Source organism: Pan paniscus, chromosome 10 (genome assembly GCF_029289425.2).
Source record: "Pan paniscus chromosome 10, NHGRI_mPanPan1-v2.0_pri, whole genome shotgun sequence".
NCBI lineage: Eukaryota > Metazoa > Chordata > Mammalia > Primates > Hominidae > Pan > Pan paniscus.
In genome coordinates, this window is record NC_073259.2 from 38,400,263 (window position 1) to 38,427,336 (window position 27,074).

Sequence of the window (27,074 nt, forward strand, 5' to 3'; positions counted from 1 at the left end):
TGTCTTATAAAGGTCCTAGTCAGCCATTGCTCAGTTTTTTAGTGTTTTTTTTTTTTTTTTTTTTTTTTTTTTTTTTTTTTTTTTTGAGACGGGGTCTCACTCTGTCGTCCAAGCTGGAGTGCAGTGGCGCGATCTTGGCTCACTGCAACCTCCGCCTCCCAGATTCAAGAAATTCTCTGCCTCAGCCTCCCGAGTAGCTGAGATTACAGGCGCCCGCCACCACGTCCGGCTAATTTTTTTGTATTTTTAGTAGAGACGGGGTTTCACCATCTTGGCCAGGTTGGTCTTGAACCCCGGACCTCGTGATCCACCCGCCTTGGCCTCCCAAAGTGCTGGGACTACAGGCGTGAGCCACCGCGCCTGGCTTTTGTTTTGTTTTTTAAATGGGACATGCTGCCTAGTGTTGGAGGTAGTCACCAATACTTACCTCCTGCCTCCTCCCTGGTTCCAGGGGTACTGCTGGACATTAAACTAAGCCAAAGTGGGGATATAAGCAGGAAGGTAAAAGGGTTGATAAGGAAAAAGCTACATGAGGGTGGAGGAGGGCAGAGTTGACACCTGAGGAGAGGAACCTGCAGCCGGGCTCCTCCCAGGCTGTAGGGGAAACAAGTTTAACAGGACTTAGCCCTGAAGGAACAACAGTTGCTGAAACGGGCGGCGGAGGGAGACCATATGGGTTCGTCTGCAGAATAGGGAGGTACGGCGCAGGGCAGGACTACAAATGGAGTGACACTACGGGACCGGATTATTGGCGAGTTGCCCCGCTTTAGATCCTCAGCGGTTGGACGAGTTTAATTAGAATACTAAGTAGGTCCGCCCAGAAGCTTTCACCCTGCCCTCTGACCCTAAGGCCCAGCCCGAGGAGGCACTCAGGATTAGGAGGTCTGGGCGAGAAGCAACTAGGGCCCTTATCACTTCGCCGCCGAATCCCCGGCGCCGCCCAGCGGGGCAGAGCCAGGCCAGGGCCGCCCGCCCAACCTGGTCCGCTGCCTCTTCGGCCATGGAAGCTGCCGGCAGCCCTGCGGCTACGGAGACAGGTGACCGACCCGCGGCGCCCTCCGCCTTGCACGCCCCTCCCGCGGGTCTCTGGTGGTTGAGTGGGTTGGCCGACAGCAATCGGCACATGAATTCGACCTCCCCACCTTCTTAGGGTTAGATAGGGTCTCCAACCGTCTCTAGAAACACTTGTGCGCCCCAGTGCGTCCTGGAGTTTGTCTGCTCCACGTCACCAAGCCGCTCTGAGATCTGGGTGCAGGCCAGAGCCTGGCTATTCTTCCTTTCTTCATTTATAAGGCCCCCTTTTTGGGTGCAGGTGGGCCTTGCGCCCTTTTCCCTCGCAGGTCCTGGACGTACGAGGAGTTCCTGGGGATGAGAGGGACTGTGCCTCGGAACTTCTCTTGGCTCCCTGAGGACTGTTTTACAGGCAGCAAGCGCTCAGTAATGGTATCGGTGGCAGTAAAAGAGCCCACGGCTTTATTTTATTAACTATTTCAGCTTCTCCACTCTTCCTCCTCCTCCACCTCCGCCCATGAAATGGTGCACTCTCCCTTTAAGACTAAGATGGTGGCTTGCTACGATCGGGACTCCACTTCCGGTGGGGAGGGGGGCGGGACCCCAGCCCGCTCACGCCGGAAGTGGTTTGCGTTTTCAAGATGGCGACTCCCTATGTTACTGACGAGACCGGCGGTGAGTGCGGGAGGCGCGGAGCCGCTTCTCTCCGGGCTCTCGGGGCAGGGGTTCGGACTTGGAAAGGGGTCTGTGCCCCGCCCATCCCGGGGCCCCTCCTTTGCCCCGCCCCCCGGACCGCCTTCCCCATTCATTCTCTCCTACGGGGTGTCTCCTGCGCCCCCTTCTGGTCTCGTGTTTGGGGTCTCTGCTTCCGGTCACCCAAACCCTGGGGTCCTTCAGTGCTGGTCCCTGCTTCAGGACCCTCACGGGCCCTTAGCTTTTCTCCAGCAGTTGGAGCACTCATATCTCTTTTAGGTTCTTCAGGTTTGGGGGCTTCTACACTCTCATTTCCCTCCAATTCCTGCCCTCCTTCTTTTCCCCTCCCCCATCTCAGCTATACTTGCTTTCTGCCCTACCCCAGTCCCGTTTTCATTATTTTTCTCGAAGCTTTATTTGCTGAAGCCCTCCTCGTTTCTACATAGTACCTTTTCCTCTCCCGTATCTTCATTTGTTGGGTCACTGAGGTTTAGAGGTGTGAAGGGAAGAGGACCCTAATACAACTTTCAGCTTGAGTTTTCTCCCTGATGGAGCCACCCTTCGCTACCTTCTCCCGTGATGGTGATAGAAATTGAGGGATCTAAGGTGGGAAAAGGCAAACAGGAAAGTATCTAGTGGCTTTTCTCCGAAGCCCTTTGACAAGTGAATAAAACCCACTATTTCTTCTGGCTAGAGAAGAATTTGCAGCCTAGCTGGCCGAGATGCTGAAGTGTCTGCGGTGTGTGTGAGGTGTATGTGTTGGAAACGGAGAATCACAGCTTTTATCATGGTTTTGTCCCTTCCTAATGGCCTCATCTTTAGGAAAATATGCATAGTAGTAATAGCTACTCAATGATGATCAAATAATATATGTAAAAGCAGTTTATAAAATGCTGTGCAAGTGCAAAGTGTTTCTGTTTTTGTAGCCCTCATATGTGTAGTCTGTAGTCTGTAGAAGCAAGAGTGTGCCTGTGCCTTGGTACACACGGTGTTTTAAAATGTGCCATTTTGCTTCTTGCTCTGCTGCTTTCCATGTTCCTTACACCTCAGCCCACCTATTTTATGGTATCTGATGACAACCCAGGTTGCTGCTACTTCTCCCCAACCTCACAATTTAAAGTGGTACTACCTCTTTCCTTCTGTTCTCTACCCAGTAGCTCCTTCATGAATTACCAACTTTTAATGTGTGTTTTGAAAATACTACTTATCCAGTATACTTCTCTTTACTCTTAATCATTTTCTTTACCCTGACTCCGTGAAAATCCAGGTATCACATCTTACCTTACCTTGTCACTAAAAGCTGTTTTCTGTTTTCCGTGACTATGTGGAAGAGAAAAAGGAATAAACTGCTTTCTTGTTTTCCTTTACTATGTCCAGATCATTGATCTACCACTGTCACTCTAATCCTCATGGAAGGTATTGCCATGCAATTATAGCAGTTTCTGTAAAACTTTAGTGTCATCATTTACTGCCCACAAGGACCCAGACCTATTGCATCATATTTTTTTCTCTCCTTTTTTTCTTGCTATCATTTTCAGTGTCTCCAGCACCATTGGAATATTCTGATTTCATAGTTCCTCAGCATGAGACGGTCGACTTTCCTTTGTATTTTCAAACCAGTTGCACATCAGAATCACTACAACCTGGATCTCATCTAGGACACCGCTTTTTCTTCAGGTGCTCCCCATCACTTTAGCCTCCTTACCAGTCACCTATTTCACTATCTTAAACCCACAGGATCAGCTTTTTGTCCTCAAGTTCTCTGGTTCTTGACCTTCCCATTTCATTGAATCTGTCAGTACCTTATGGCCTTTGGTGCTGCCCAGCTAGACCTCTCTCTGTGACCAGCCAATTTGATAATATCCTCTTGCTTTCTTTATTCATTTTGATTTTCTATACTAAGCAGGCACTTCTGTTATCTCTAATGATGGGTATGATTAGAGATGTTTTCCTGGCTTCCACTTCTAGGCCACAGCATGTTGCTAGAGAAAAAGTACAGAGCTATCAGATTCAATATAACTTAACTTCTGCCAAGATCATGGCTTCTAATTATTTTTTTCTTTTTAAAAAATTTTTTTGCTGGGCGTGGCGGCTCACGCCTATAATCCCAGCACTTTGGGAGGCCGAGGTGGGTGGATCAACTGAGGTCAGGGGTTCAAGACCAGCCTGACCAATATGGTGAAACCCCGTCTCTACTAAAACTACTAAAATTAGCTGAGTGTGGTGGCATGGTGGCGTGGGCCTGTCATCTCAGCTACTCGGGAGGTTGAGACAGGAGAATCGCTTGAACCCAGGAGGCAGAGGTTGCAGTGAGCTGAGTTCGCACCACTGCACTCCAGCCTGGGCGACAGAGCAAGACTCTGTCTCAAAAATAAATAATAAATAAATATTTAAATTTATTTTTTATGTTCTTCCATAGCTGTTTCCCCAACCTTTTCCAGATCTGTGTGACCATCCCTCTTAATTCTCCTTCTTTTGGCAGAAGACTTCATTTTTATTTCACTGAAAACTCAAGGCCTATCATTTTTGTTTCCTTTTTCTTCACAGCCAGATTTTGTTTGTTTCTTTCTTTTTTTAAAAATGAAGTGATGCAGACTTGCTATGTTGCCCAGGCTGGTTTTGAACTCCTGGCCTCAAGTGATCTTCCCACCTCAGTCTGCCAAAATGTTGGGATTACAGGTGTGAGCCTGCACCTGGCCCCAGATTTCTTGAATATGAAGAAATCTCCTGATATTTCTGTTTCCTTGCTGCCTGTTTGTTCTTAACTCTTTGCAGTCATTATTTCTAGCACTACCCTCTCTCGAGTTGCCTATGCCTTTTTCTAATTGTTTAGTGAATATCTTCACTCTTGGATATACTGTCATACCTCAAATCCAACCTGACCAAAACCAGTATCAGTTTTTCCATCACTATTTCTGTTAAAGGCACCATTATTCTAGCCAACCCAAGGTAAACTTTTGTAAACTTTTGTATCGTTTCTTTTTTTTTTTTTTCTTTGAGACAGAGTCTCACTCTGTCGCCCAGGCTGGAGTGCAGTAGCGCGATCTCGGCTCACTGCAACCTCCGCCTCCCTGGTTCAAGTGATTCTTCTGCCTCAGCCTCCTGAGTAGCTGGGATTACAGGCACATGTCACCACGCTTGGCTAATTTTTGTATTGTTAGTAGAGACAGGGTTTCATCATGTTGGTCAGGTTGGTCTCGAACTCCTGACCTCGTGATCTGCCCGCCTTGGCCTCCCAAAGTGCTGGGATTACAGGCATGAGTCACCACGCCTAGCCATTTCTTTTTTTAATATTCTAAATATACTTGATTTTTTAGAACACTTTTAGATTTATAGAAAAATTGAGAAGATGCTACAGAGATTTCCCATATACCCTACACTCAGTTTCCCCATTACTGTCATCTTACGTTAATATAGTACTTTGCTTGCAATTAATGAAGCAATATTGATATATTACTATTAACTAGAATCCATACATCATTTCATTAGTTTTGTTTGTTTGTTTTTTTTCAGACAGGGTCTTGCTCTGTCACCCAGGCTGGAGTGCAGTGGTGCAATCACCATTTACTGTAGTCTTAACTTCTGGGCTCAAGTGATCCTCCCATCTCAACCTACTGAGTAGCTGGGACTACAGGTACACACCACCACGCCTGGCTAATTTTTGTATTTTTTGTAGAAATGCGGTCTTGCTCTGTTGCCCAGTCTGATCTCAAATTCCTGGGCTCAAGCAATCCTCACGCCCTGGCCTCCCAAAGTGCTGGAATTACAGGTGTGAACCACCACGCCTGGCTGATTTCCTTAGTTTTTACTTAATTTATTTTTATATTTATTTATTTATTACTATTTTTTTGAGACAGAGTTCTGCTCTTGTTGCCCAGGCTGGAGTGCAATGGTGAGATCTCAGCTCACCGCAACCTCTGCCTCCTGGGTTCAAGTGATTCTCCTGCCTCAGCCTCCTGGGTAGCTGGGATTACAGGCATGTGCCACCATGCCTGGCTAATTTTGTATTTTTAGTAGAGACTGGTTTCTCCATGTTGGTCAGGTTGGTCTCAAACTCCTGACCTCGGGTGATCTGCCCACCTCGGCCTCCCAAAGTGCTGGGATTACAGGTGTGAGCCACTGCGCCCAGCCTTTTTACCTAATTTTTTGTTGTTGTTCCAGGATCTTATTCAGGGTACTACATAACATTTAGTTCTCATGTCTCTTTAAGCTCCTCTTGGCTGTGACATTTTCTCAGGCTTTCCTTGTTTTCCATGACCTTGAGTTTTGAGGAGTACTGGTCAGGTATTTTGTAGGATATCCTTCTATTGGAATTTGTCTGATGTATTTCTCATGATTAGATTTGGGTTATGTGTTTTGGGGAGGAAGACCACAGAGGTAAAGTGACATTTTCATCACATTGTATCAGGGTACATAGTATCACAATGATTTTTTACTGTTAATTTTTTTGTTTTTTTGAGACAGGGTCTTCCCTCTGTTGCCCAGACTGGAGTGCGGTGATGCCATCATGGCTCACTGAAACCTTGACCTCCCAGTCTCAATTGATCCTCCCACCTCAGCCTCCTGAGTATCTAGGACCACAGGCGTGTGCTATCATGACCAGCTAATTTTTTTTTTTTTTTTTGGTAAAGATGGTCTCACTATGTTGCCTGGGCTGGTCTTGAAATCCTGAGCTCAAGGTATTGTTCCCCTTTGGCCTACCAAAATTCTGGGATTACTAGGCATGAGTCACTATGCCCAGCCTGTTAGTATTGACCGTGATCATCTGGCAGAGATATTGTTTGTAAGGCTTCACTGTAAAGTTAGGCTTTACCCCCTTCCTTTCCATACTGTAGGGAAGTCACTAATGCCAGCCCACGCATAAGGAGTAGAGAGTTGTGCTCTCCTTAAAAAAAGAGATTAAGGGCTGGGCATGGTGGCATATGCCTGTAATCCCAGCACTTTGGGAGGCTGAGGCTGGAGGATTGCTTGAGGCCATCCTAAGCAACATAGCAAGACCTCTTATCTACAAAAAGATTTAAAAAAAAAATGAGCTGGGTAAGGTGGCACACATCTGTGGTCCCAGCTACTCAGGGAGCCTCAGAGGGGAAGATTGTTTGAGCCAGGGAGGCTGAGGCTGCATTGAGCCGTGATTGTGCCACTGTACTCCATCCTCAGTGAGAGGCTGTCTCAAAAAACAAAAAAACACACTATTTGGCATTCTTCTGCACAGGAGATTTTTTTCTTTTCCTTTATTAATTTATGTATATCAATATGGACTTATAGATGTGTATTTTATATGTTAGGTTATAATCCAATACTATTTTATTTGCTTTATTGCTCAAATGTTCCAGTTTTGAACATTGGGAACTCTTTTAGTTTTTTACTTGGCCCATCTCCCTTTGACATTTGCCATCATTGCAGGTATGATTTTGTTCTCTGCTCCAGTCCTACGGTCTGCCATTTCTCCAAGAAGCCCTTGTTCTTTTTACTAAAGAGTAATGTTAAAAACTAAGATCTGATCACTAGGTGTTTTTATTTGTATGGGAATATTTTTTTTTATTTATGGGAGTTTTATTTTTTTATGATTATTTTTATTATCATCTTTTACTTCTCTCTTGCCCTCCTCACGTATATCAGTTATCAAAATATCATTCTTTTATTCCTACTGCTGTTACCCTTATCCCATCTACAGTACTTGTTAGCTATATAGCCTTGGGAATCTAAGTCTTAGTTTTCTCATCAATGAAATTGGAATAACTCCTGCAACACAGGATTATTATGCGTATTAAAATTTAAATAAAGTAATTTACATGTTTGGCACATAAAAAGTGTCCAACACATTGTTCTATAATTATTACTATTATGTAAGGGTCATTGTATGGGTTAGAAGAAATTACTATATATGGCCAAGTACCAGGCATAGTACTTGGGCCATTCCAAGTGCCTGCTAAAATTCTAGTTTCTGTTGTTCCACAAATATTACTGTGACCTCCTAAACTGGTCATCGTATTTCCAGTCCCTCTCTTGTTTCATTTCTTCAGATACACTGCTACCAGATTACTGCTTCTTAAGTACAAATTTAGTTATGTAATTTTTGTTCAATATTAATTCATCAACCCAGAGTCTGCTGTTATATATGGCATATATCTTTCTAAACTGTTTTAAACATAGCAGAACCAGATGGTATATACATTTTTATATCTTGCCTTTTCATTTAGCCTTATGAGGTAAATGTTTTTCCTTGCTATTAAAAACTCTGTAAACATCTTTTAAAATACTGGCAGAGTGTTTTATGGTTTGGGCATGCACCCTATCTTACTTTCTTCTGTTATTGGACTTTTAGATTGTTTTCAGAATTTTTATTATAAGAACACTAGAATGTTTTTGTGCATGCATCTTTTTTGGCATTTAGGATTATTTTCTTTTTCTTTTTTTTTCTTTTTTTTTTTGAGACGGAGTCTCGCTTTGTCACCAGGCTGGAGTGCAGTGGTGCGATCTCTGCTCACTACAATCTCCACCTCCTGGGCTCAAGTGATTCTCCTGCCTCAGCCTCCCGAGTAGCTGGAATTACAGGCATGCACCCCCACTCCCAGGTAATTTTTGTATTTTTAGTAGAGATGGGGTTTTACCATGTTGTCTAGGCTGGTCTTGAACTCCTGGCCTCAAAGGATCGCCCACCTTGGCCTCCCAGAATGCTAGAATTACAGGCATGAGCCACCGTACTCGGCCTGATTTTTTAAATTATCTGTAAGATGAGGTCTTGGTATGTTTCCCAGGCAGGTCTCCAACTCCTGGGTTCAAGTGATCCTCTCACCTTGGCCTTCTGAATTGTTGGGATTATAGGCATGAACAACTAGTTTTTCTTTTCCTTTTTTTTTTTTTAAAGAGACAAGGTCTTGCTTTGTTGCCCAGGTTAGTGTACAGTGGCACAGTCATAGCTTGCTGTAGTCTTAACTGTTGGGGTCAAGCAATTCTCCTGCCTCCGCCTCCTGAGTAGCTGGTACTAGTACTACTGGCATGCGCCACCATGGCTGGCTAATTTTTGAATTTTTTTATAGAGCTATGTTGCCCAGGCTGTTCTCAAACTCATTTTCACAAGCAGTGCTCCCACCGTGGCCTTCCAAAGTGGTGGGATTACAGGCATGAGCCACTGCACCCAGCCTAGTTTTTCTTTTTTCTTTTTCTTTTTTTTTTTGAGACGGAGTCTTGCTCTGTCTCCAGTCACCCAGACTGGAGTGCAGTGACGCGATCTCTGCTCTGCCAACTGGGCTCAAGCTATTCTCCTGCCTCAGCCTCCCAAATAGATGAGATTACAGGCACGCACCACTACGCCCAGCTATTTTTTTGTATTTTTAGTTAGAGATGGGGTTTCACCGTGTTGGCCAGGCTGGTCTCGAACTCCTGACCTCAGGTGATCTGCCTGCCTTGGCCTCCCAAAGTGCTGGGATTATAGACGTGAGCCACCACGCCTGGCCCCCAGCCTAGTTTTTCTAAGCACATATGCATATATAACATTAAGGTAAAATGACATATTTTGAATTATACTGTTAAGATTGGCTGTTATTTTCCAAAATATGAATCCTTGAAACACCTAGTAATCTTCTGAGATGTGACACAAAATAAATAACTAAAATAGAGGCCGGGAGTGGTGGCTCACGCCTGTAACCTCAACACTTTGGGAGGCTGAGGCGGGTGGATTGCTTGAGCCCAGGAATTCGAGACCAGCCTGGGCAACATGGCAAAACCTCGTCTCTACTAAAAATACAAAAAATTAACTGGGTGTGGTGACACACACACTCCTGTAGTCCCAACTACTTGGGAGGCTGAGGTGGGAGGAATTGCTTGAGCCTGGGAGGTGGAGACTGCAGTGAGTCAAGGTCCAGCTACTGCACTCCAGCCTGGGTGACAGTGACCTCATCTCAAAGATAAATAAAATAAAATACAAATAATGTTTCTGTGCACAAATTTTGAGAAACACTGTAAACCATATTCCCATCTTGCATATTTACCTGAATAAGAACATAGTAACTCATTTAAGCCTTGCTGTTAAAAAAAACAAACGCAAAATCTTTTTTGGTGTTTAACCCAGAATTTCCCAAACTTATTTAACAATTTTTAGGGATAACCCCTGTTTACTATCTTATGGGAGTAGTATTTTACATAACAAAAGCTTTGGGAAATGTGATTAAATGATAGGACTACCTTTTTTATTTTTGTTTTTTTGAGATGGACTCTTGCTCTGTCGCCCAGGCTGGAGTGCAGTGGTGCAATCTTGGCTCAGTGCGACCTCTGCCTCTCAGGTTCAAGCGATTCTCCTGTCTCAGCCTCCCAAGTAGCTGGGACTACAGGCATGTGCCACCACGCCCAGCTAATTTTTGTATTTTTAGTAGAGACGGGGTTTCACCGTGTTGGCCAGGCTGGCCTCAAACTCCTGACCTCAGGTGATCCACCCGCCTTGGCCTCCCAGTGCTGGGATTACAGGTGTAAGCCACCATGTCCAGCCTAATTTTTAAATTTTTTATAGAGATGGAGGTCTTACCATCTTACCCAGGATGGTCTTGAACTCCTGGGCTCAAGTGATCCTCCTACGTCAGCCTCCTAGTGTGCTGGGATTACAGACGTGAGCCACCATGCCTGGCCTATTGTTGATTTCCATTTTTATTTTAGATTTAGAAAATGTGCAGGTTTGTGGTTGGGCGCAGTGGCTCACGCCTGTAATCCCAGCACTTTGGGAGGCCGAGGCGGGCGGATCACGAGGTCAGGAGATTGAGACCATCCTGGTTAACACGGTGAAACCCCGTCTCTACTAAAAATACAAAAGAAAATTAGCCGGGCATGGTGGCGGGCACCTGTAGTCCCAGCTACTCGGGAGACTGAGGCAGGAGAATGGCGTGAACCCGGGAGGCGGAGCTTGCAGTGAGCCGAGATCACGCCACTGCACTCTAGCCTGGGCGACAGAGTGAGACTCCGTCTCAAAGAAAAGAAAAAAAAAAAAAAAAGAAAGAAAATGTGCAGGTTTGTTACATGGGTATAATTATGTGATGCTGAGGTTTGGGGTATGAGTGATCCCATCACCCAGATAGTGAGCTTAGTACCCAATAGTTAAGTTTTTTGTTTGTTTGTTTGTTTTTTTGTGATGGAGTCTTGCTTTGTTGCCCAGGCTGGAGTTCAGTGGTGTGATCTTGGCTCACTACAACCTCTATCTCCCGGGTTGAAGTGATTCTCCTGCCTCAGCATCCCAAGTAGCTGGGATTACAGGCATGCACCACCATGACCGGCTGAGTTTTGTATTTAGTAGAGTTGGGGTTTCACCGTGTTGGCCAGGCTGGTCTCCAACTCCTGACCTCAGGCGATCCATCTAGCTTGGCCTCCCAAAGTGCTGGGATTACAGGTGTGAGCCACTGTGCCTGGCCCCAGTAGATAGTTTTTAAACCCGTGCCCGCCTCTAATAATCCCCAATGTCTGTTGCTGCCATCTTTATGTCCGTGAGTACCCAGTGTTTAGCTCCTACTTATAAGTGAGAACATGCAGTATTTGGTTTTCTGTTCCTGTGTTAATTTGCTTAGGATAATGGCCCTCAGCTGCATCCATGTTGCTACAAAGGACATTATTTTGCTCTTTATGGCTGTGACAGACTACTTTTTATTTATTTAATTAATTTTTTTTTGTTTTGAGATGGAGTCTCGCTCTTGTTGCCCAGGCTGGAGTGCAATGGTGCGACCTTGGCTCCCTGCAACCTCTGACTCCTGGGTTCAAGTGATCTCTTGCCCCAGCCTCCCAAGTAGCTGGGATTATAGGCGCCCACCACCACGCCCGGCTAATTTTTTTAATTTTTAGTAGAGACGGGCTTTCACCATGTTGGCCAGGCTGGTCTCGAGCTCCTGACCTCAGGTGATCCACCCGTCTTGGCCTCCCAAAGTGCTGGGATTGCAGGCATGGTGAGCCACTGCGCCCAACTGACAAACTACTTTTTAAATTTTTTTTTATTTTTGAGACAGAGTTTCACTCTGTTGCCCAGGCTGGAGTACAGTGGTGTGATTGCAGTTTACTGCTGGCTTGACCTCCTGGGTTCAAGTGATCCTCCCAGCTTAGCCTCCCAAGTAGCTGGGATTACAGGTGTGCGCCACCATGCCCAGCTAATTTTTGTAGAGAAGAGGTTTCACCATGTTGCCCAGGCTGGTCTTGAACTCCTGGATGCAAGCGATCTGCCTGCCTCAGCCTCCCAAAGTGTTGGGATTAGAGGCATGAGCCACCACGCCCAACCTCAGACTACTTTCTTTTTTTCTTTTTTTGAGACCGACTTTTGCTGTTGTTGCCCAGGCTGTGGAGTGCAATGGCCTGACCTCGGCTCACCGCAACATCCACCTCCCAGGTTCAAGTGATTCTTCTGCCTCAGACTCCCGAGTAGCTGGGATTACAGGCATGTGCCCCACACCTGGCTAATTTTTTTGCCCATACCCTCTAGTGAAACTGGGCTGTATGGCTGATGTGGAACAGCAGTGCGATGGTGTGTAAGCTTTGGCATCACACTTGAGTTCAGGTTACAGATATGTGCTACCTATGGGATCTTGACCATGTCTTTTTTTTTTCTGAGCTGGAGTCTCACTCTGTCACCCAGGCTGGAGTGCAGTGGTGTGGTTTCAGCTCACTGCAACCTCTGCCTCCTGACTTCAAGCAATTCTCCTGTCTCAGCCTCCCGAGTAGCTGGGATTACAAGCATGTGCCAGCACGTCTGGCTAATTTTTGTATTTTTAGTAGAGATGGGGCTTCGCCATGTTGGCCAGGCTGGTCTCGAACTCCTGACCTCAGGTGATCCGCCCGCCTTGGCCTCCCAAAGTGCTGGAATTACAGGCGTGAGCCACCGCACCAAGACTTGACCATGTGTTTAACCTCTTGAAGACTGTTTCCTTGGCTGTAAATGATAATATCTATCTATCGTTTAGATTTAACAGGATAATGTATACAAAGTTCCTCCTGTAATGTAGCTACTTATTAATAAATACTCTTTACTAATCATTCTTAAATACTGAGTTTTCCACTGCTAGGATTTTGCTTTTGTTGTTCCTCTTATCCCCTTTCCCTTTTCTCTGCCTGCAGAAATACTGGCTGCTGATTTGTTGTTATCATTAATTATTACTACTTTCTAGTCTTTAGTGTCAAATGAGGTTTTCCTGATTATCTCCTGTCATCTCTCAGGATACTTACGACACTCTTACTTTTGTCTTATGCTTTGCTTGCCTAATTTGCCCACTTCCTCCTTACTTAGTCTGTAAATTTTTTGAAAATTGGGACCATCTTACTCATCTTGATAACCCTATTGGCACTTACGGTACTTTTCTTCTAGGAGGCTTTTTTTTTTTTTTTTTTTTAAAGATGAACTCTTGCTCTGTCACCCAGGCTGGAGTGCAATGGCATGATCTGCAACCTCTGCCTCCCGGGATCAAGCGATTCTCCTGTCTCAGCCTCGCGAGTAGCTGGGATTACAGGTGTGTGCCACCAAGCCCAGCTAGGAGGCTGTTAATGTTTATTTTGTTTAATTTGTAGTCTGGCCTCTTTACCACGGTGCTTTTCTGAGGCTGTATTTGTGGAGATAACCAGGGATTTCCAAAATGCCAAAGCCAGAACCTTTTTCTCAGTTCTCCTTTCCTTGATCTCTCTGCAGTATTTAATACTGTTAATCACCTACCTTTACTTTTTTTTTTTTTTTTTTTTTTTTTAGGCAGAGTCTTGGACTGTTGCCCAGGCTGGAGTGCAGTGGCGCGATCTTGGCTTACTGCAACCTCTGCCTCCCGCGTTCAAGCGATTCTCCTGCCTCAGCCTCCTGAGTAGCTGGGACTGCAGGCGTGTGCCTCCATGCCCGGCTAATTTTTTCTATTTTTAGTGGAGATGGGGTTTCATCGTGTTAGCCAGGATGGTCTCCATCTCCTGACCTCGTGATCCACCCGCCTCGGCCTCCCAAAGTGCTGGGATTACAGGTGTGAGCCACCACGCCCGGCCATCACCTACCTACCTTTATTTAAAACTGTTGGTCTCCATGGCTTAGCATGTCCTGGTCTTCCTTTCCTATGAATCATTTCCTGTTGTTGCTGTCACCTTTTCTTCCTTGAGGGAAATGATTATGATCATTATTTCAGGGTCATTCCTCCAGCTCTAATCTTCCCTTTGTTATATTTTCTCTGTGTTGGAAACCACATCCAGGTCTTATTTTGGCCCTGAGATCATCCGCAGGCTGAGACCTGTGACTTAGATCTCTTTTCTTATTTGAAGAAGGTCTCATACCTTTAGCAACCATGTCCCCTACCTCTTTGGAGTTCCTCCATGCCTTGCTATGTTGTCTTTTCACTGTCTACCTGCAACCCCTGGAAACAAGGACCCTTTCAGTGTAAGAGTTTTTATTGCTGACAGACTTAAGGAAATAGATTGAGAATTAAAAAACGGCAGATGTGAGAAAATGACAAAGCTTAAAAAGATTCTTACAGTAGCAGTCCCCAATCTCTAGTTTTTGACTCTCTGCAAGATATTATCTGAAAGTCCTGATATTTTGCCCTTGGTTTTTATTTCTAGGGGTGGGAACCGCCAAACCTCTCCCTTCTTTTTGACTTCACCCTTGGATACCATCAAGGCCAGAGGATGGAACCAAGATAACATAAAATAGGTGCTCCTTTGTGATAATGGGCTATTTGTATCTCTGAGGGCTTCCACACAGGATGGCCATTCAAGAAGCTTCTGCTCTGCCTTTCATTACAGTCTATCTTTAGTCCTCCTAAACCTTCAGCTATAATCTCTATGCAATCAACTTAAATATATGTTTGTAGTATTGTCCCTTTCTCCCAAATTCCATGTAAAACACTTGTCTGAATTGAATTGTTGTTTCCACAAAGTTGTTTTCCCCTGTGGACTTTGTTTGTATCAGTAGTTTTTATTTTCCCAATTTTCCAATTTCAAGAGTGATAATTATAAATAGTTGTGTTCTTGTTTGTTATCTTTCTCACTAGAATGTATACTCTAAGAAGGCAAGAACCTTGCTTGCTTTATTCATTGTTGTATCCCTAGCTTCTGTTACAGTGTCTGGCACAAGAGTAAGTGCTCAATAAAAATTTAAAATCCACGTGTGAATAAATGTGATTACCATGTGCCCTACCGTATATTGAGAAAAATAAGAATACATGTGAAAAGCACGAGATTAAATCCACTGTGTCACTGTTTTGATTATTTCCTCTCTAATTCACATCTTGGTAAGTCTTTGGATCCTGTTGATTTAATCTTCACAATGAATTTCTCCTTCATTTTCCTTTCATTACGTGTAGAAACCATCGAAGTCAAGTCTTTTCACATTGCAGCTGTTGTTTTCATTTTCTCTACCTTTAGTTTATGGTACACATTTTTCAGTTTAATCTTAAATCATTGCTTTGAACAGATCACCTGTACTCCCTTATTGGCCATCAGTATTCTACAGCTTAAGGCTTCAGTCCAAACTCAGTGGAGGTTGGAGACCTTTCATAGTCTCACTAATTTACCCTGAGTCTCTTTTCACGTTACATATGCTTTTTGCCCAGAACATTCTGGATTCTTGCTCTTCCCTGATGAGATACTCACATTTATTCATTAATTCAATCCATATTTACTGTCTTCTGTGGGCCAGGCTCTTTGCTACAAAGTTCAAAGACAGTTTCTGCTTTCCAACAAGCAAATAATTATGTTAAGCATTAGAGCATGATAAAAGCTAAAACAGGTGCTGCGAGTGCACAGAAAGCAAGTTTTAACCTGGCTTGGCGTAAGGAAGTCAGGAAGGCTGCCTTGAGTTGATACTTGAATTTGACCTTTAAAGACCAGTGGGAATGAACTTAAGATAAGCAAATATAGTCTATTCCAGGCCAGAGGAAGCAAAAGCAAAAAGGTACAGAGAGTAGAGACATGGGTCAGGTTGAGATTTGTGAATATTTTAGTTTCTATTTTTTTTTTTTTCTTTTGAGATGGAGTTTTGCTCTTGTCGCCCAGGCTGGAGTGCAATGGCGTGATCTTGGCTCACTGCAACCTCCGCCTCCCGGGTTCAAGTGATTCTCCTGCCTGAGGCTCCCAGGTAGCTGAGATTACAGGAGCTTGCCACAATGACCTGCTAATTTTTGTATTTTAGTAGAAATGGGGTTTCTCCATGTTGGCCAGGCTGGTCTCGAACTCCTGACCTCAGATGATCCACCCACCTCTGCCTCCCAAAGTGCTGGGATTACATACGTGAACCACTGCACCCAGCCAAATATTTGTTTCTAGAGCAGAGAGTATGGTGGCTTTATGCTAAGAGGCTGAAAACTAGCAAGAGGTAAATCAAGAAGGCCTTTTTTTTTTTTCCCCCTCTTGCGGAGTTTTGCTCCTGTTGCCCAGGCTGGAGTGCAATGGCACGATCTTGGCTCACTGCAGCCTCCGCCTCCCAAGTTCAAGCAATTCTCTCCTGCCTCAGCCTCCCAAGTAGCTGGGATTACAGGCGTGAGCCACCGCGCCTGGCCTAATGGAAATTTTTAACAGAAAAGTTATCTTATCACCCCAATAGAATTTTCATTATTGCATGTTCTTTTCTTTTTTTAATTTTTCGAGGTGGAGTCTCGCTCTATCACCCAGGCTGGAGTGCAGTGGCGTGATCTCGGTTCACTGCAACCTCCACTTCCCAGACTCAAGTGATTGTCCCACCTTAGCCTCCTGAGTAGCTGGGACTACAGGCATGCACCACCATGCCCAGCTAATTTTTTTTTTATTTTCGTAGGGATAGGGTTTCGCCATGTTGGCCGGGCTGGTCTCGAATTCCTGACCTCAGGTGACCCACCTGCCTCGGCTTCCCAAAGTGTTGGCATTACAGGCATGAGCCACTATACCCTGCCTTGCACATTATTTTCAAAAAAGTTTTTAAAATAGAGATAGGGTCTCAATATGTTGTCCAAGACTCAATTGATCCTACCACATGAGGACTAAGCTCTGACTTTTTTTATCTTGCCAAAATTCCTATCTAAGGGGTCTGGGGAGTCATGCCCTACAAACCATAAGTTCTCATCAGATGGGTTATTTAACCCTGTATCTCCCCTCCCCTCCCCTCCCCTTCTCTTTTCTTGATGGAGTTTCGCTCTTGTCACCCAGGCTAGAGTGCAGTGGCGCAGTCTCGGCTCATTGCAACCTCCACCTCCTGGGATCAAGTGATTCTCTTGCCTCAGCCTCCTGAGTAGCTGGGATTACAGGCGCCCGCCACCACTCCCAGCTAATTTTTGTATTTTTACTAGAAACAGCGTTTCACCATGTTGGCCAGGCTGGTTTTAAACTCCTGACCTCAGGTGATCCACCCACCTTGGCCTCCCAAAGTGCTGTGATTACAGGCGTGAGCCACCATGGCTGGCCTCGTTACTTACTTTTCAATTTGACTCTGACATAACAAGAAAATAAAAATATTTTACCCCAAAACATGTTTCTTGCCGTATCTTAAAATGGCCCTGCAAAGCCGACCTTTGTGGAGGAAACTGCATCTGTAAAAAATCTCTATTAACAGGCCGGGCTCAGTCACTCACACCTATAATCTCAGCACTTTGGGAGGCCGAGGCGGGTGGATCACATGAGGTCAGGAGTTCAAGACCAGCTTGGCCAACATGGCAAAACCCCATCTCTACTTAAAAATATATAAAAATTAGCCGGACGTGGTGGCACACATCTGTAATCCCAGCTACTCGGGAGGCTGAGGCAGGAGAATCGTTTGAACCTGGGAGGCGGAGGTTGCAGTGAGCTGAGATGGTGCCACTGCACTCCAGCCTGGGCTACAAGAGCAAAGCTCCGTCTCAAATAAATAAATAAATAAATAAAATTCTGTATTAACATAGCTAGATCTATTTCTTCCAGGCTCTCCCAATGCCGAAGAGGTTAACTAAAAGTCTAGCACCTTTTAAAGAACTGAATAGGAAACGTTTGTCATCTGTTGTCTCTAAGGGTAGCCACCATAAGACTTCAAAAGAACCTTGGTCTCCACAATCTTTTATCTGAACCTGAACCGTTCTATTGATCTCAGGCCTTTAGACAAACTCAACCAATTGTCAACCAGAAATGTTTAAATTTACCTATAGCCTGGAAGCCCCCTGCTTTGAGTCGTCCCACCTTTCTGAACCAAACCAATGTATTCCTTAAATGTATTTGAGTGATGTCTCATGCCTCCCTAAAATATATAAAACCAGGCGTGGTGGCTCACGCCTGCAATCCCAACACTTTGGGAGGCTGAGGTGGGTGGATCACCTGAGGTCAGGAGTTTGAGACCAGCCTGGCCAACATGGCGAAACCCTGTCTCTACTAAAAATACAAAAAATTAGCTGGGCGTGGTAGTGGGCTCCTGTAGTCCCAGGTACTCGGGAGACTGAGGCAAGAGAATCACTTGAACCCAGGAGGCGGAGGTTGCAGTGAGCCAAAATCATGCCACTACACTCCAGCCTGGGCAACAGGGTTAGACTGTGTCAAAAAACAAAAACAGTAATTAGCCAGGTGTGGTGATGCGCTGTAGTCCCAGCTACTCGGCAGGCTGAGGCAGGAAAATCACTTTAACTGGGGAGGCGAAGATTGCAGTGAGCCGGGATCGGGCTACTGCACTCCAGCCTGAGAGACAGAGTGAGATTCCGTCTCAAAAAAAATTTTTTATATATATATATGTATAAAACCAAGCCGTACCTCAAGCACCTAGGGCACATGTTCTCAGGACCTCCTAAGGTCAGTGTCAGAGGCCATGGTCACTCATATTTGGCTCAGAATCTCTAAAAATATTTTACAGAGTTTGACTCTTTTCATCAACACAGGTCACCCTCCTGAGTAGCTGGTAGCACAGGTACATGCCACTAACCATACACAGCTAATTTTTGTATAGTTCGTAAAGACAGGGGTCTCCCTATGTTGCTCAGGCTGGTCTTGAATGCCTGGGCTCAAGGGATCCTCCCATCTTGGCCTCCCAAAGTGCTGGGATTACAGCCATGAGCCACTGTGCCTGACCTTTCGCTATTTATTGATAATGCTTATCATATTCATATGATTATCTCTTCCTCTCTTTTTTGTTTTTATTTTTTCCGATAGTAACTGTTTATGGTAAATTGTGGACATTGAGATTACTAAAATAAAAAGTGTACTGAATCTTTGATTTCTTATCCTCTTACTCCTTCCCTAGTTAGTGAATTACCAAATGTTGATTCTTTGATAATGTATCTGCCCTTAGTCTCTTACGTTCCAGTGCCCCTGTTTCAGCCAATTCTGTCCCTTCATGCCAGGATTATCACAATATTTTTTCCCTAACTAGTTTCCATGTCTCTGGTGTTTTTTTTTTTTCCAAGTCACCCTTTTATTATGCTAGATTAAATACTCTGAAACACTGCTTTGTATAAAGGATTCATTCATTTATTCAAAGCCCTAAGACAATACTTCGCATAAAGGATTCATTCATTTGACAAATATTTGTTGAGTGCATGCCATGTGCCAGATATTAAAATCTTTAACTGGTATTCAAGGTCTGAACAGTCCAGCCCTGTCTCTGGCTCAGCCTGACTGGTCTATTTGTCGTTGCCTGAAAATGCTATCTACATTCCCATGCGTGAGTTTTTGTTTGAGAACGAACTGTTTCTAATCTACTCTGTCTCCCTTTTTGTTTAGTTTGACTCTTCCTTCAAAGCCCAGCTCTTGTCTCAGTCCTCCCTCCAGGAAGCCTCCTAGTTTTTTTTCTTTGGTTTTTATTCTTGTCACAGCTGGGCAAAAAATATCCATAGTAGTTCTCTTTTACTCACCCAGTAAAGTCCAAAGTTCTTGACCTTGTTTTTAAGGCTTTCTGCGATTACCCCATTTTTCATTTCCAACCAGGCTTCCTATTCCCTAACATGAACTGTCTCATTCACCTGAACCTCTCAACTTTCTGTTCCCTACTCACGCCCATTCCCACATCCATGCCTTTCTTTGCTCAAGTTTGAGCCCCTTTGCTCATGATTTTTCTTTCTTCCATGCCCTCCACCTGTCGAATCACCCATTGCCTTTAACAACTTTTTTTGTTTTATTTTATTTTTTTTTTGGAGACAGAGTCTTGCTCTGTCACCCAGGCTGGAGTGCAATGGTATGATCTCGGCTCACTGCAGCCTCCGCCTCCTGGGCTCAAGTGATTCTCCTGCCTCAGCCTCTGGAGTAGCTGGGATTACAGACGCCCAGCCACCACTCCTGGCTATTTTTTGTATTTTAGTAGAGATGGGGTTTCACAATTTTGGCCAGGCTGGTCTCGAACTCCTGATCTCAGGTGATCCGCCTGCCTCGGCTTCGCAAAGTGCTAGGAGTACAGGAGTGGGCCCATGCGCCTGGACTTTTTTGTTTTAATGTATTAATGATATTTGCATTTTGAACAAAAAACCAATTCATGTAATAATATATAATTCATGTAGGAGGCCCTAGACATTTATTTTAAAAGTCTTTTTTTCTTTTTTCTTTCTTTCTTTTTTTTTTGAGAAAGATTTTCACTCTGTTGCCCAAGCTGGAGTGCAGTGGCACGATATTGGCTCACTGCAAACTCCACCTCCTGGGCTCAAGCAATTCTTATGCCTCTGCGTCCCCAGTAGCTGGGATTACAAACGTGCCACCATACCCAGCTAATTTTTTTATTTTTATTTATTTTACTTATTTTTACTTTTTGAGATGGAGTCTTTCTCTGTCGCCCAGGTTGGAGTGCAGCAGTGCAATCTTGGCTCACTGCAACCTCCACCTCCCGGGTTCAAGTGATTCTCCTGCCTTACCCTCCCAAGTAGCTGGGATTAAAGGCGCCCGCCACCACGCCTGGATATTTTTTGTATTTTTGTAGAGACAGGGTTTCACCATGTTGGCCAGGCTGGTCTCGAACTCCTGACCTCAAGTAATCCGCCCACCTCGGCCTCCCAAAGTGCTGGGATTACAGGCATGAGCCACCATGCCCAGCCTTATTTTTTTTTTATATATTTTTTTGAGACGGAGTCTCGCTCTGTTGCCCAGGCTGGAGTGCAATGATCTTGACCTACTGCAACCCCACTTCCCGGGTTCAAGTGATTTTCCTGCCTCAGCCTCCCGAGTAGCTGAGACTACAGGCACTTGCCACCACACCCAGCTAATTTTTGTGTTTTTAATGGAGATGGGGTTTCACCATGTTGGCCAGGCTGGTCTCGAACTCCTGACCTTAAGTGATCCACTCGCCTCAGCTTCCCAAAGTGCTGGGATTACAGGTGTGCACCACTGCGCCTGGCCTCCAATTTTTTTTTTTTTTTTCCCCAGACGAAGTCTCGCTCTGTCACCAGGCTGGAGTGCAGTGGCTCAATCTCGGCTTACTGCAACCTCCGACCCCCTGTTTCAAGTGATTCTCCTGCTTCAACCTCCCGAGTAGCTAGGATTACAAGCACATGCCGCCACGCCTGGCTAATTTTTTTTTTTTTTTTTTTTTATGTAGAGACAGGGTTTTGTATGTAGAGACAGGGTTTCACCATGTTGTCCAGGCTGGTTTTGAACTCCTGAGTTCAGGCAATCCACCTGCCTCGGCCTCCCAAAGTGCTGGGATTACAGGTGTGAGCCACCTTGCCTTGCCAATTTTTGTATTTTTAGTAGAGACAGGGTTTTGCCATGTTGGCCAGGCTGGTCTGGAACTCCTGGCCTTGTGTGATCCACCCACTTCAACCTCCCAAATTGCTGGGATTACAGGTGTGAACCACCGCATCTGGCCTTAAAAATCTTTTTTTCTTTATTTTTACAAAAGTAATACTTAAAATAAGAGAGCTATAACAAAACATATATATATATGTTAACTTTCTCTCTTAACATATATATATATGTTTGATATGTATTAACAGTTTGATATGTGTCCTTGCATACCTTTTTCTTTGTCCCTGTACAAAGACTACATGTCTTTAAGTGTTGCCCCTTACTCCAACAAGAATAGTACCATACTGGCTGGGTGCGGTGGCTCACACCTGTAATCTCAGGACTTTGGGAGGCTGAGGCGGGTGGATCACCTGAGGTCGGGAGTTTGCAACCAGCCTGACCAATACGGAGAAATCCCGTCTCTACTAAAAACACAAAATTAGCCAGGTATTGTGGTGCATGCCTGTAATCCCAGCTACTCAGGAGGCTGAGGCAGGAGAATCGCTTGAATCTGGGAGGAGGAGGTTGCAGTGAGCCGAGACTGCACCATTGCACTCCAGCCTGGGCAACAAGAGCGAAACTCCATCTCAAAATAAATAAATAAATAAATAAAATAAAATAGTACCATACTCTATATCAGCGATTCTCAAAGTGTGGTTCAGGACCCTTAAGGGGGTCCCTGAGACTCTTTCAGAAGGTCTGCAAGCAAAACTATTCTCATAATCATGCTTATTTGTCTTTTTCATGGGGTTGACTTTGCACCAATGGTGCAAAAGACATGGTTGGTGAAACTGCTGGCCCTGTAAGCATGCATTTGTCAGGGCAGTGGCACCAAATTATACTAATCATTTTGTTCTTCACTGCCACACACTTGCTGTAAATGCCAGTTTCACCTAAGGATATCATTGATGATACAACGAAAATGATTAATTGTATTAAGCCCAGCCCTTGAATACATATTTTTTTAATGTTCTCTGTGACTCATGGGAAGTAAGCATGAAACACTTCTGCTGCATACCAAAATAGGATGGTTGTCTGAATTGCAAGCTGAACAAACTTTCTTCTCATGGAGCAGTATTTTTTACTTGAAAAAAAAAAAACACTGACAAACTATGGTAATTCAGACCTGACTATCCAATGATCATTTTCCTGAAAATGAAGGAAGTGAAAGTGAAGGAAAACAACTGATAGTTTTTCTCGCCAATGATAAAATTCAAACACTTAGGTGAAAATTGGAATTTTTGAAAACTTATTTATTTTATATTATATATAATAATATATATATCTAATAGATATCTAATATATATATCTAATATATAATAATATATATATCTAATATATATAGAAAATTAGAATTTTTGAAAACTTATTTATTTTATATAATAATAATATATAAAATATAAAATAAATAAATTTTCCAAAATTCTATAAAATATATATATATATATATATTTTTAATTGGGTTGAAGTCTCGCTCTGTCACCCAGGCTGGAGTGCAGTGGCGCAGTCTCCACTCACTGCAACCTCCGCCTCCTGGGTTCAAGCAGTTCTCCCTGCCTCAGCCTCCTGGGTAGCTAGGATTACAGGCGCCTGCCACCACGCCCAGCTAATTTTTGTATTTTTAGTAGAGACAGGGTTTTGTCATGTTAGCCAGGCTGCTCTCGAACTCCTGACCTCAGGTGATCCGCCCGCCTCAGCCTCTCAAAGTGTTGGGATTACAGGCATGAGCTACTGTGCCCTGCCAAGAATTTTGGAAAACTTATATTTCCCATTCTGAGCTTGATAGCTTCCATGTACTTAAATACTTTAGTGATGAGATTAATGAATATGATCTCTTTTAAATATTGTATAATAGGCTAGGCGCGGTGGCTCACACCTGTAATCCCAGCACTTTGGGAGGCTGAGGCAGGCGGATAATGAGGTCAGGAGATTGAGACCATTCTGGCTAACATGGTGAAACCCCGTCTTTATTAAAATTACACACACAAAAAAAATTAGCCAGGTGTGGTGGCAGGCGCCTGTAGTCCCAGCTACTTGGGAGGCTGAGGCAGGAGAATGGTGTGAACCCGGGAGGCAGAGCTTGCAGTGAGCCGAGATTGCGCCACTGCACTCCAGCGTGGGCGACAGAGCGAGACTGTCTCAAAATAAATAAATAAATAAAAATAAATAAATATTGTATAATGATATGCATATTATAAAATAACAGTGTAAAGGGGGTCCTGAAATAAAAAAAGTTAGAGGACCACTACTCCACATGTTATCCTGCAGCTTGCTTTTTCACTTAGTATATCTTGAACACTAGTCAGTGTCAGAACATTTATTTTATTTTTTTTGAGACTCACTGCAACCTCTGCCTCCCAGGTTCAAGCGATTCTTGTGCCTTGGCCTCCCCAGTAGCTGGGATTACAGACGTGTGCCATCACACCCGGCTAATTTTTGTATTTTTAGTAGAGACAGGGTTTCACCATGTTGGCCAGGCTGGTCTCGAACTCCACTTGGTGGCCTTTTAAGTTGCTTTCAGCTTTTTGCTAATTTTTTTTCTTTTGTTTTTTTGTTTTTTGTTTTTTGAGATGGAGTCTCACTCCGTTGCCCAGGCTGGAGTGCAGTGGCGCAATCTCTGCTCACTGCAATGTCCGCCTCCTGGGTTCAAGTGATTTGCCTGCCTCAGCCTCCTGAGTAGCTGGGACTACAGGCGCTCTCTAGCATGCCCGGCTAATTTTTTTTTTGTATTTTTAGTAGAGACGGGGTTTCACTATGTTGGTCAGGCTGGTCTCGAACTCCTGACCTCGTGATTCAACCCCCTCGGCCTCCCAAAGTGCTGGGATTACAGGCGTGAGCCACCGTGCCTGGCCAGCTTTTTGCTAATTTAAATCATGCATCAATGAATACCCTTTAAAGGCCAGGCGCTGTGGCTCATGCCTATAATCCCAGCAATTTGGGAGGCCGAGGCGGGCAGATCACCTGAGGTCTGGAGTTCGAGACTAGCCTGGCTGACATGGCGAAACCCATTTCTACTAATAATACAAAAATTAGCCGGATATGGTGGCAGGGGCCTGTAATCCTAGCTACTCGGGAGGCTGAGGCAGGAGAATCACCTAACCTGGGAGGTGGAGGTTGTGGTGAGCTGAGATTGCACCACTGCATTCCAGCCTTGGTGACAGAGTGAAACTCCATCTAAAAACAAAACAAAATGAAACAAAAACCAAATACCCTTTAAATACATCCTCGTGTACTGGTGTGTATATATCTATGGTATGAATTCCTAAAAGTTGACCTATTTTTTTAAGTTCCATCGAAATAAAATTTCTCCTTCTTTACAACATCCGCTATTGTCATTTCTCCTCCCCGTGGTTTTTGTGTCTTTTTAGCCTCTTGTTCATTTACTGCCTTTCATGTTCCCATGCTATTGCCTTGGTTTTTTAACAAAATTCTTCCTCTGTGCCTATCCTGTCTTACCTACAAATAGAATCTTCTTGAGGGCAAGGATGGTTTCTTGTACGGTGTATTGGCACTCGGTAAATAAATAATGAGAGAGGGATTGAGTGTTGGTATGAGAAAAGGAGCCTTAATGGTTGCATTTGGATGAATGGGTGCTGAGAGATGGTATGTACATTTATACATTCTTGTCTCATCTTGTAAAATGTTTGAAAATAAGAGTAATTTTCAACTTGATTTTTCTTATTTTAGGCAAGTATATCGCGTCAACACAGCGACCTGACGGGACCTGGCGCAAGCAGCGGAGGGTGAAAGAAGGATATGTGCCCCAGGAGGAGGTCCCAGTGTATGTGGTTAGGCTTTGCGTAGGGGTTTTCTGATGGGGTCCCTACAGAAGGATAGAATATCCTTATGCCTACAAGTTCAGGGAGGACTCTCCTAAGCCCCAAGGAAATGGAAGGAGGGGCAACTATCTGAGAAAGGAGAGAAAGAGTCTGGGATTCAGGGATGAGTGAGGGTTACAGATCACTAGTCCTATACTTTTGACCTCTGTTCATTAGAACCTCCAGAGCTTTAGGTTCTAGGGACTTCGCTGCATCTTTCCTGCAGAGCAGAGGAAAGTTGGGGAGGGACCATAAAGAGAGAAAGGTGGTCAGGCCCGGTGGCCTACATCTGTAATCTGAGCACTTTGGGAGGCCTAGGCGGGTGGATTACTTGAGGTCAGGAGTTCAAGAACAGCCTCCCCAAAGTGGTGAAACCCCATCTGTACTAAAAATACAAAATTACAAAATACAAACATCAGCCAGGCGTGGTGGCACGAGCCTGTAATCCCAGCTACTCAGGAGGCTGAGGCAGGAGAATCTCTTGAACCCGGGAAGTGGGAGGTTGCAGTGAGCTGAGATTGCGCCAGTGCACTTCAGCCCTGGCGACAGAGCGAGATTCTTGTCTCAAAAACAAACAGGCAGGCGCAGTGGCTCTCTGTAATCCCAGCACTTTGGGAGGCCAAGATCGGTGGATCACCTGAGGTCAGGAGTTGAAGACCAGCCTGACCAACATGGTGAAACCCCATCTCTACTAAAAATACACAGTTAGCCAGGCGTGGTGGCAGGCGCCTGTAATCCCAGCTACCCGGGAGGCTGAGGCAGGAGAATCGCTTGAACCCTGGAGGTGGAGGTTGCAGTGAGCTGAGATTGTGCCATTACACTCCAGCCTGGGCAACTGAGCGAGACTCTATCTCAAACAAACAACCCCACAAAAACAACAACAAAAAAAGGAAGCAAGAATGTAATGAGGATGAAGTGTTTGGAAGTTTAAGAAAAGGGATCAAAAAGTCAGTAATTCTCTGAAACTCTTGACATCCTTTGTTTCCTGCAGATATGAAAACAAGTATGTGAAGTTTTTCAAGAGTAAACCAGAGTTGCCCCCAGGGCTAAGCCCTGAGGCCACTGCTCCTGTCACCCCATCCAGGCCTGAAGGTGGTGAACCAGGCCTCTCCAAGACAGCCAAACGTAACCTGAAGCGAAAGGAGAAGAGGCGGCAGCAGCAAGAGAAAGGAGAGGCAGAGGCCTTGAGCAGGACTCTTGATAAGGTGTCCCTGGAAGAGACAGCCCAACTCCCCAGTGCTCCACAGGGCTCTCGGGCAGCCCCCACAGCTGCATCTGACCAGCCTGACTCAGCTGCCACCACTGAGAAAGCCAAGAAGATAAAGAACCTAAAGAAGAAACTCCGGCAGGTGGAAGAGCTGCAGCAGCGGATCCAGGCTGGGGAAGTCAGCCAGCCCAGCAAAGAGCAGCTGGAAAAGCTAGCAAGGAGGAGGGCGCTAGAAGAGGAGTTAGAGGACTTGGAGTTAGGCCTCTGAGGCCTTTGGGGAATAGGGAATGGACTGCAGAACAAACCATGGGGCTCTCTGGGGTCTGGGGGAATACGGGCAACAGCAGTCAGGAGGGGTACCCCCCATACTGGCTTACTTCCACCTCTTGCGGCCCAAATCTGTCCTCCAGAGCCTAGCGTCTCCCTCAATCCTTCCCTTTTCTTCCCAACTTCTACTTTTTGGACTTTCCCCCTCCCATTCCCAGTGTTCAAAATCTCAGTGACTACCCCAGGTACCTTTGCTGCTGATTTGGGTGTCTTGTTTAAAAGAAAATCAGGTGGGTGGGAATCTCTTGGAGAACTGAGGCTGAGGGTAGAGGGAGTATGCCCCAAGTCTTGGAGTCTTGGTTCCTGTTCGCGGTGTTTATGGGTTATTTCCCTCTCCATCCCTCATTTTTTTTTTTTTTTAAAAAAAAGCAAAAATGAGAATAAACACAAGTAGACATGTC

At 44.8% G+C, this 27,074-nt stretch overlaps 1 protein-coding gene across 4 annotated transcripts; it reads left to right on the top strand.

Annotated features, from left to right (window-relative positions):
• The first annotated feature begins 641 nt into the window (after window positions 1–641).
• On the top strand, window positions 642–27,074 carry PYM1 (PYM homolog 1, exon junction complex associated factor). Of its 4 annotated transcripts, XM_063593451.1 has the most exons (5): window positions 1,625–1,686; window positions 3,243–3,381; window positions 13,084–13,172; window positions 25,009–25,102; window positions 26,131–27,074. In XM_063593451.1, the coding sequence occupies exons 1-5, from the start codon at window positions 1,653–1,655 to the stop codon at window positions 26,612–26,614; spliced, it is 840 nt and encodes a 279-aa protein (XP_063449521.1). In that variant the 5' UTR covers window positions 1,625–1,652; the 3' UTR covers window positions 26,615–27,074. The 4 variants fall into 4 exon arrangements, with proteins under 4 accessions (XP_008957941.1, XP_054951535.1, XP_003807584.1 ...); XM_055095560.1 differs by lacking the exons at window positions 1,625–1,686; window positions 3,243–3,381 and adding an exon at window positions 914–1,037; XM_008959693.6 differs by lacking the exons at window positions 1,625–1,686; window positions 3,243–3,381; window positions 13,084–13,172 and adding an exon at window positions 642–1,037.

What these genes read in the sequence shown, in the direction of transcription:
- PYM1 (XM_063593451.1), top strand. Translation starts at nt 1,653, where the DNA reads ATGGCGACTCCCTATGTTACTGACGAGACCGGCG. An exon ending in TGTTACTGACGAGACCGGCG is followed by an intron (nt 1,687 to 3,242) that starts GTGAGTGCGGGA and finishes TATCATTTTCAG; the next exon opens with TGTCTCCAGCACCATTGGAA. An exon ending in CCCCAGGAGGAGGTCCCAGT is followed by an intron (nt 25,103 to 26,130) that starts GTATGTGGTTAG and finishes TGTTTCCTGCAG; the next exon opens with ATATGAAAACAAGTATGTGA.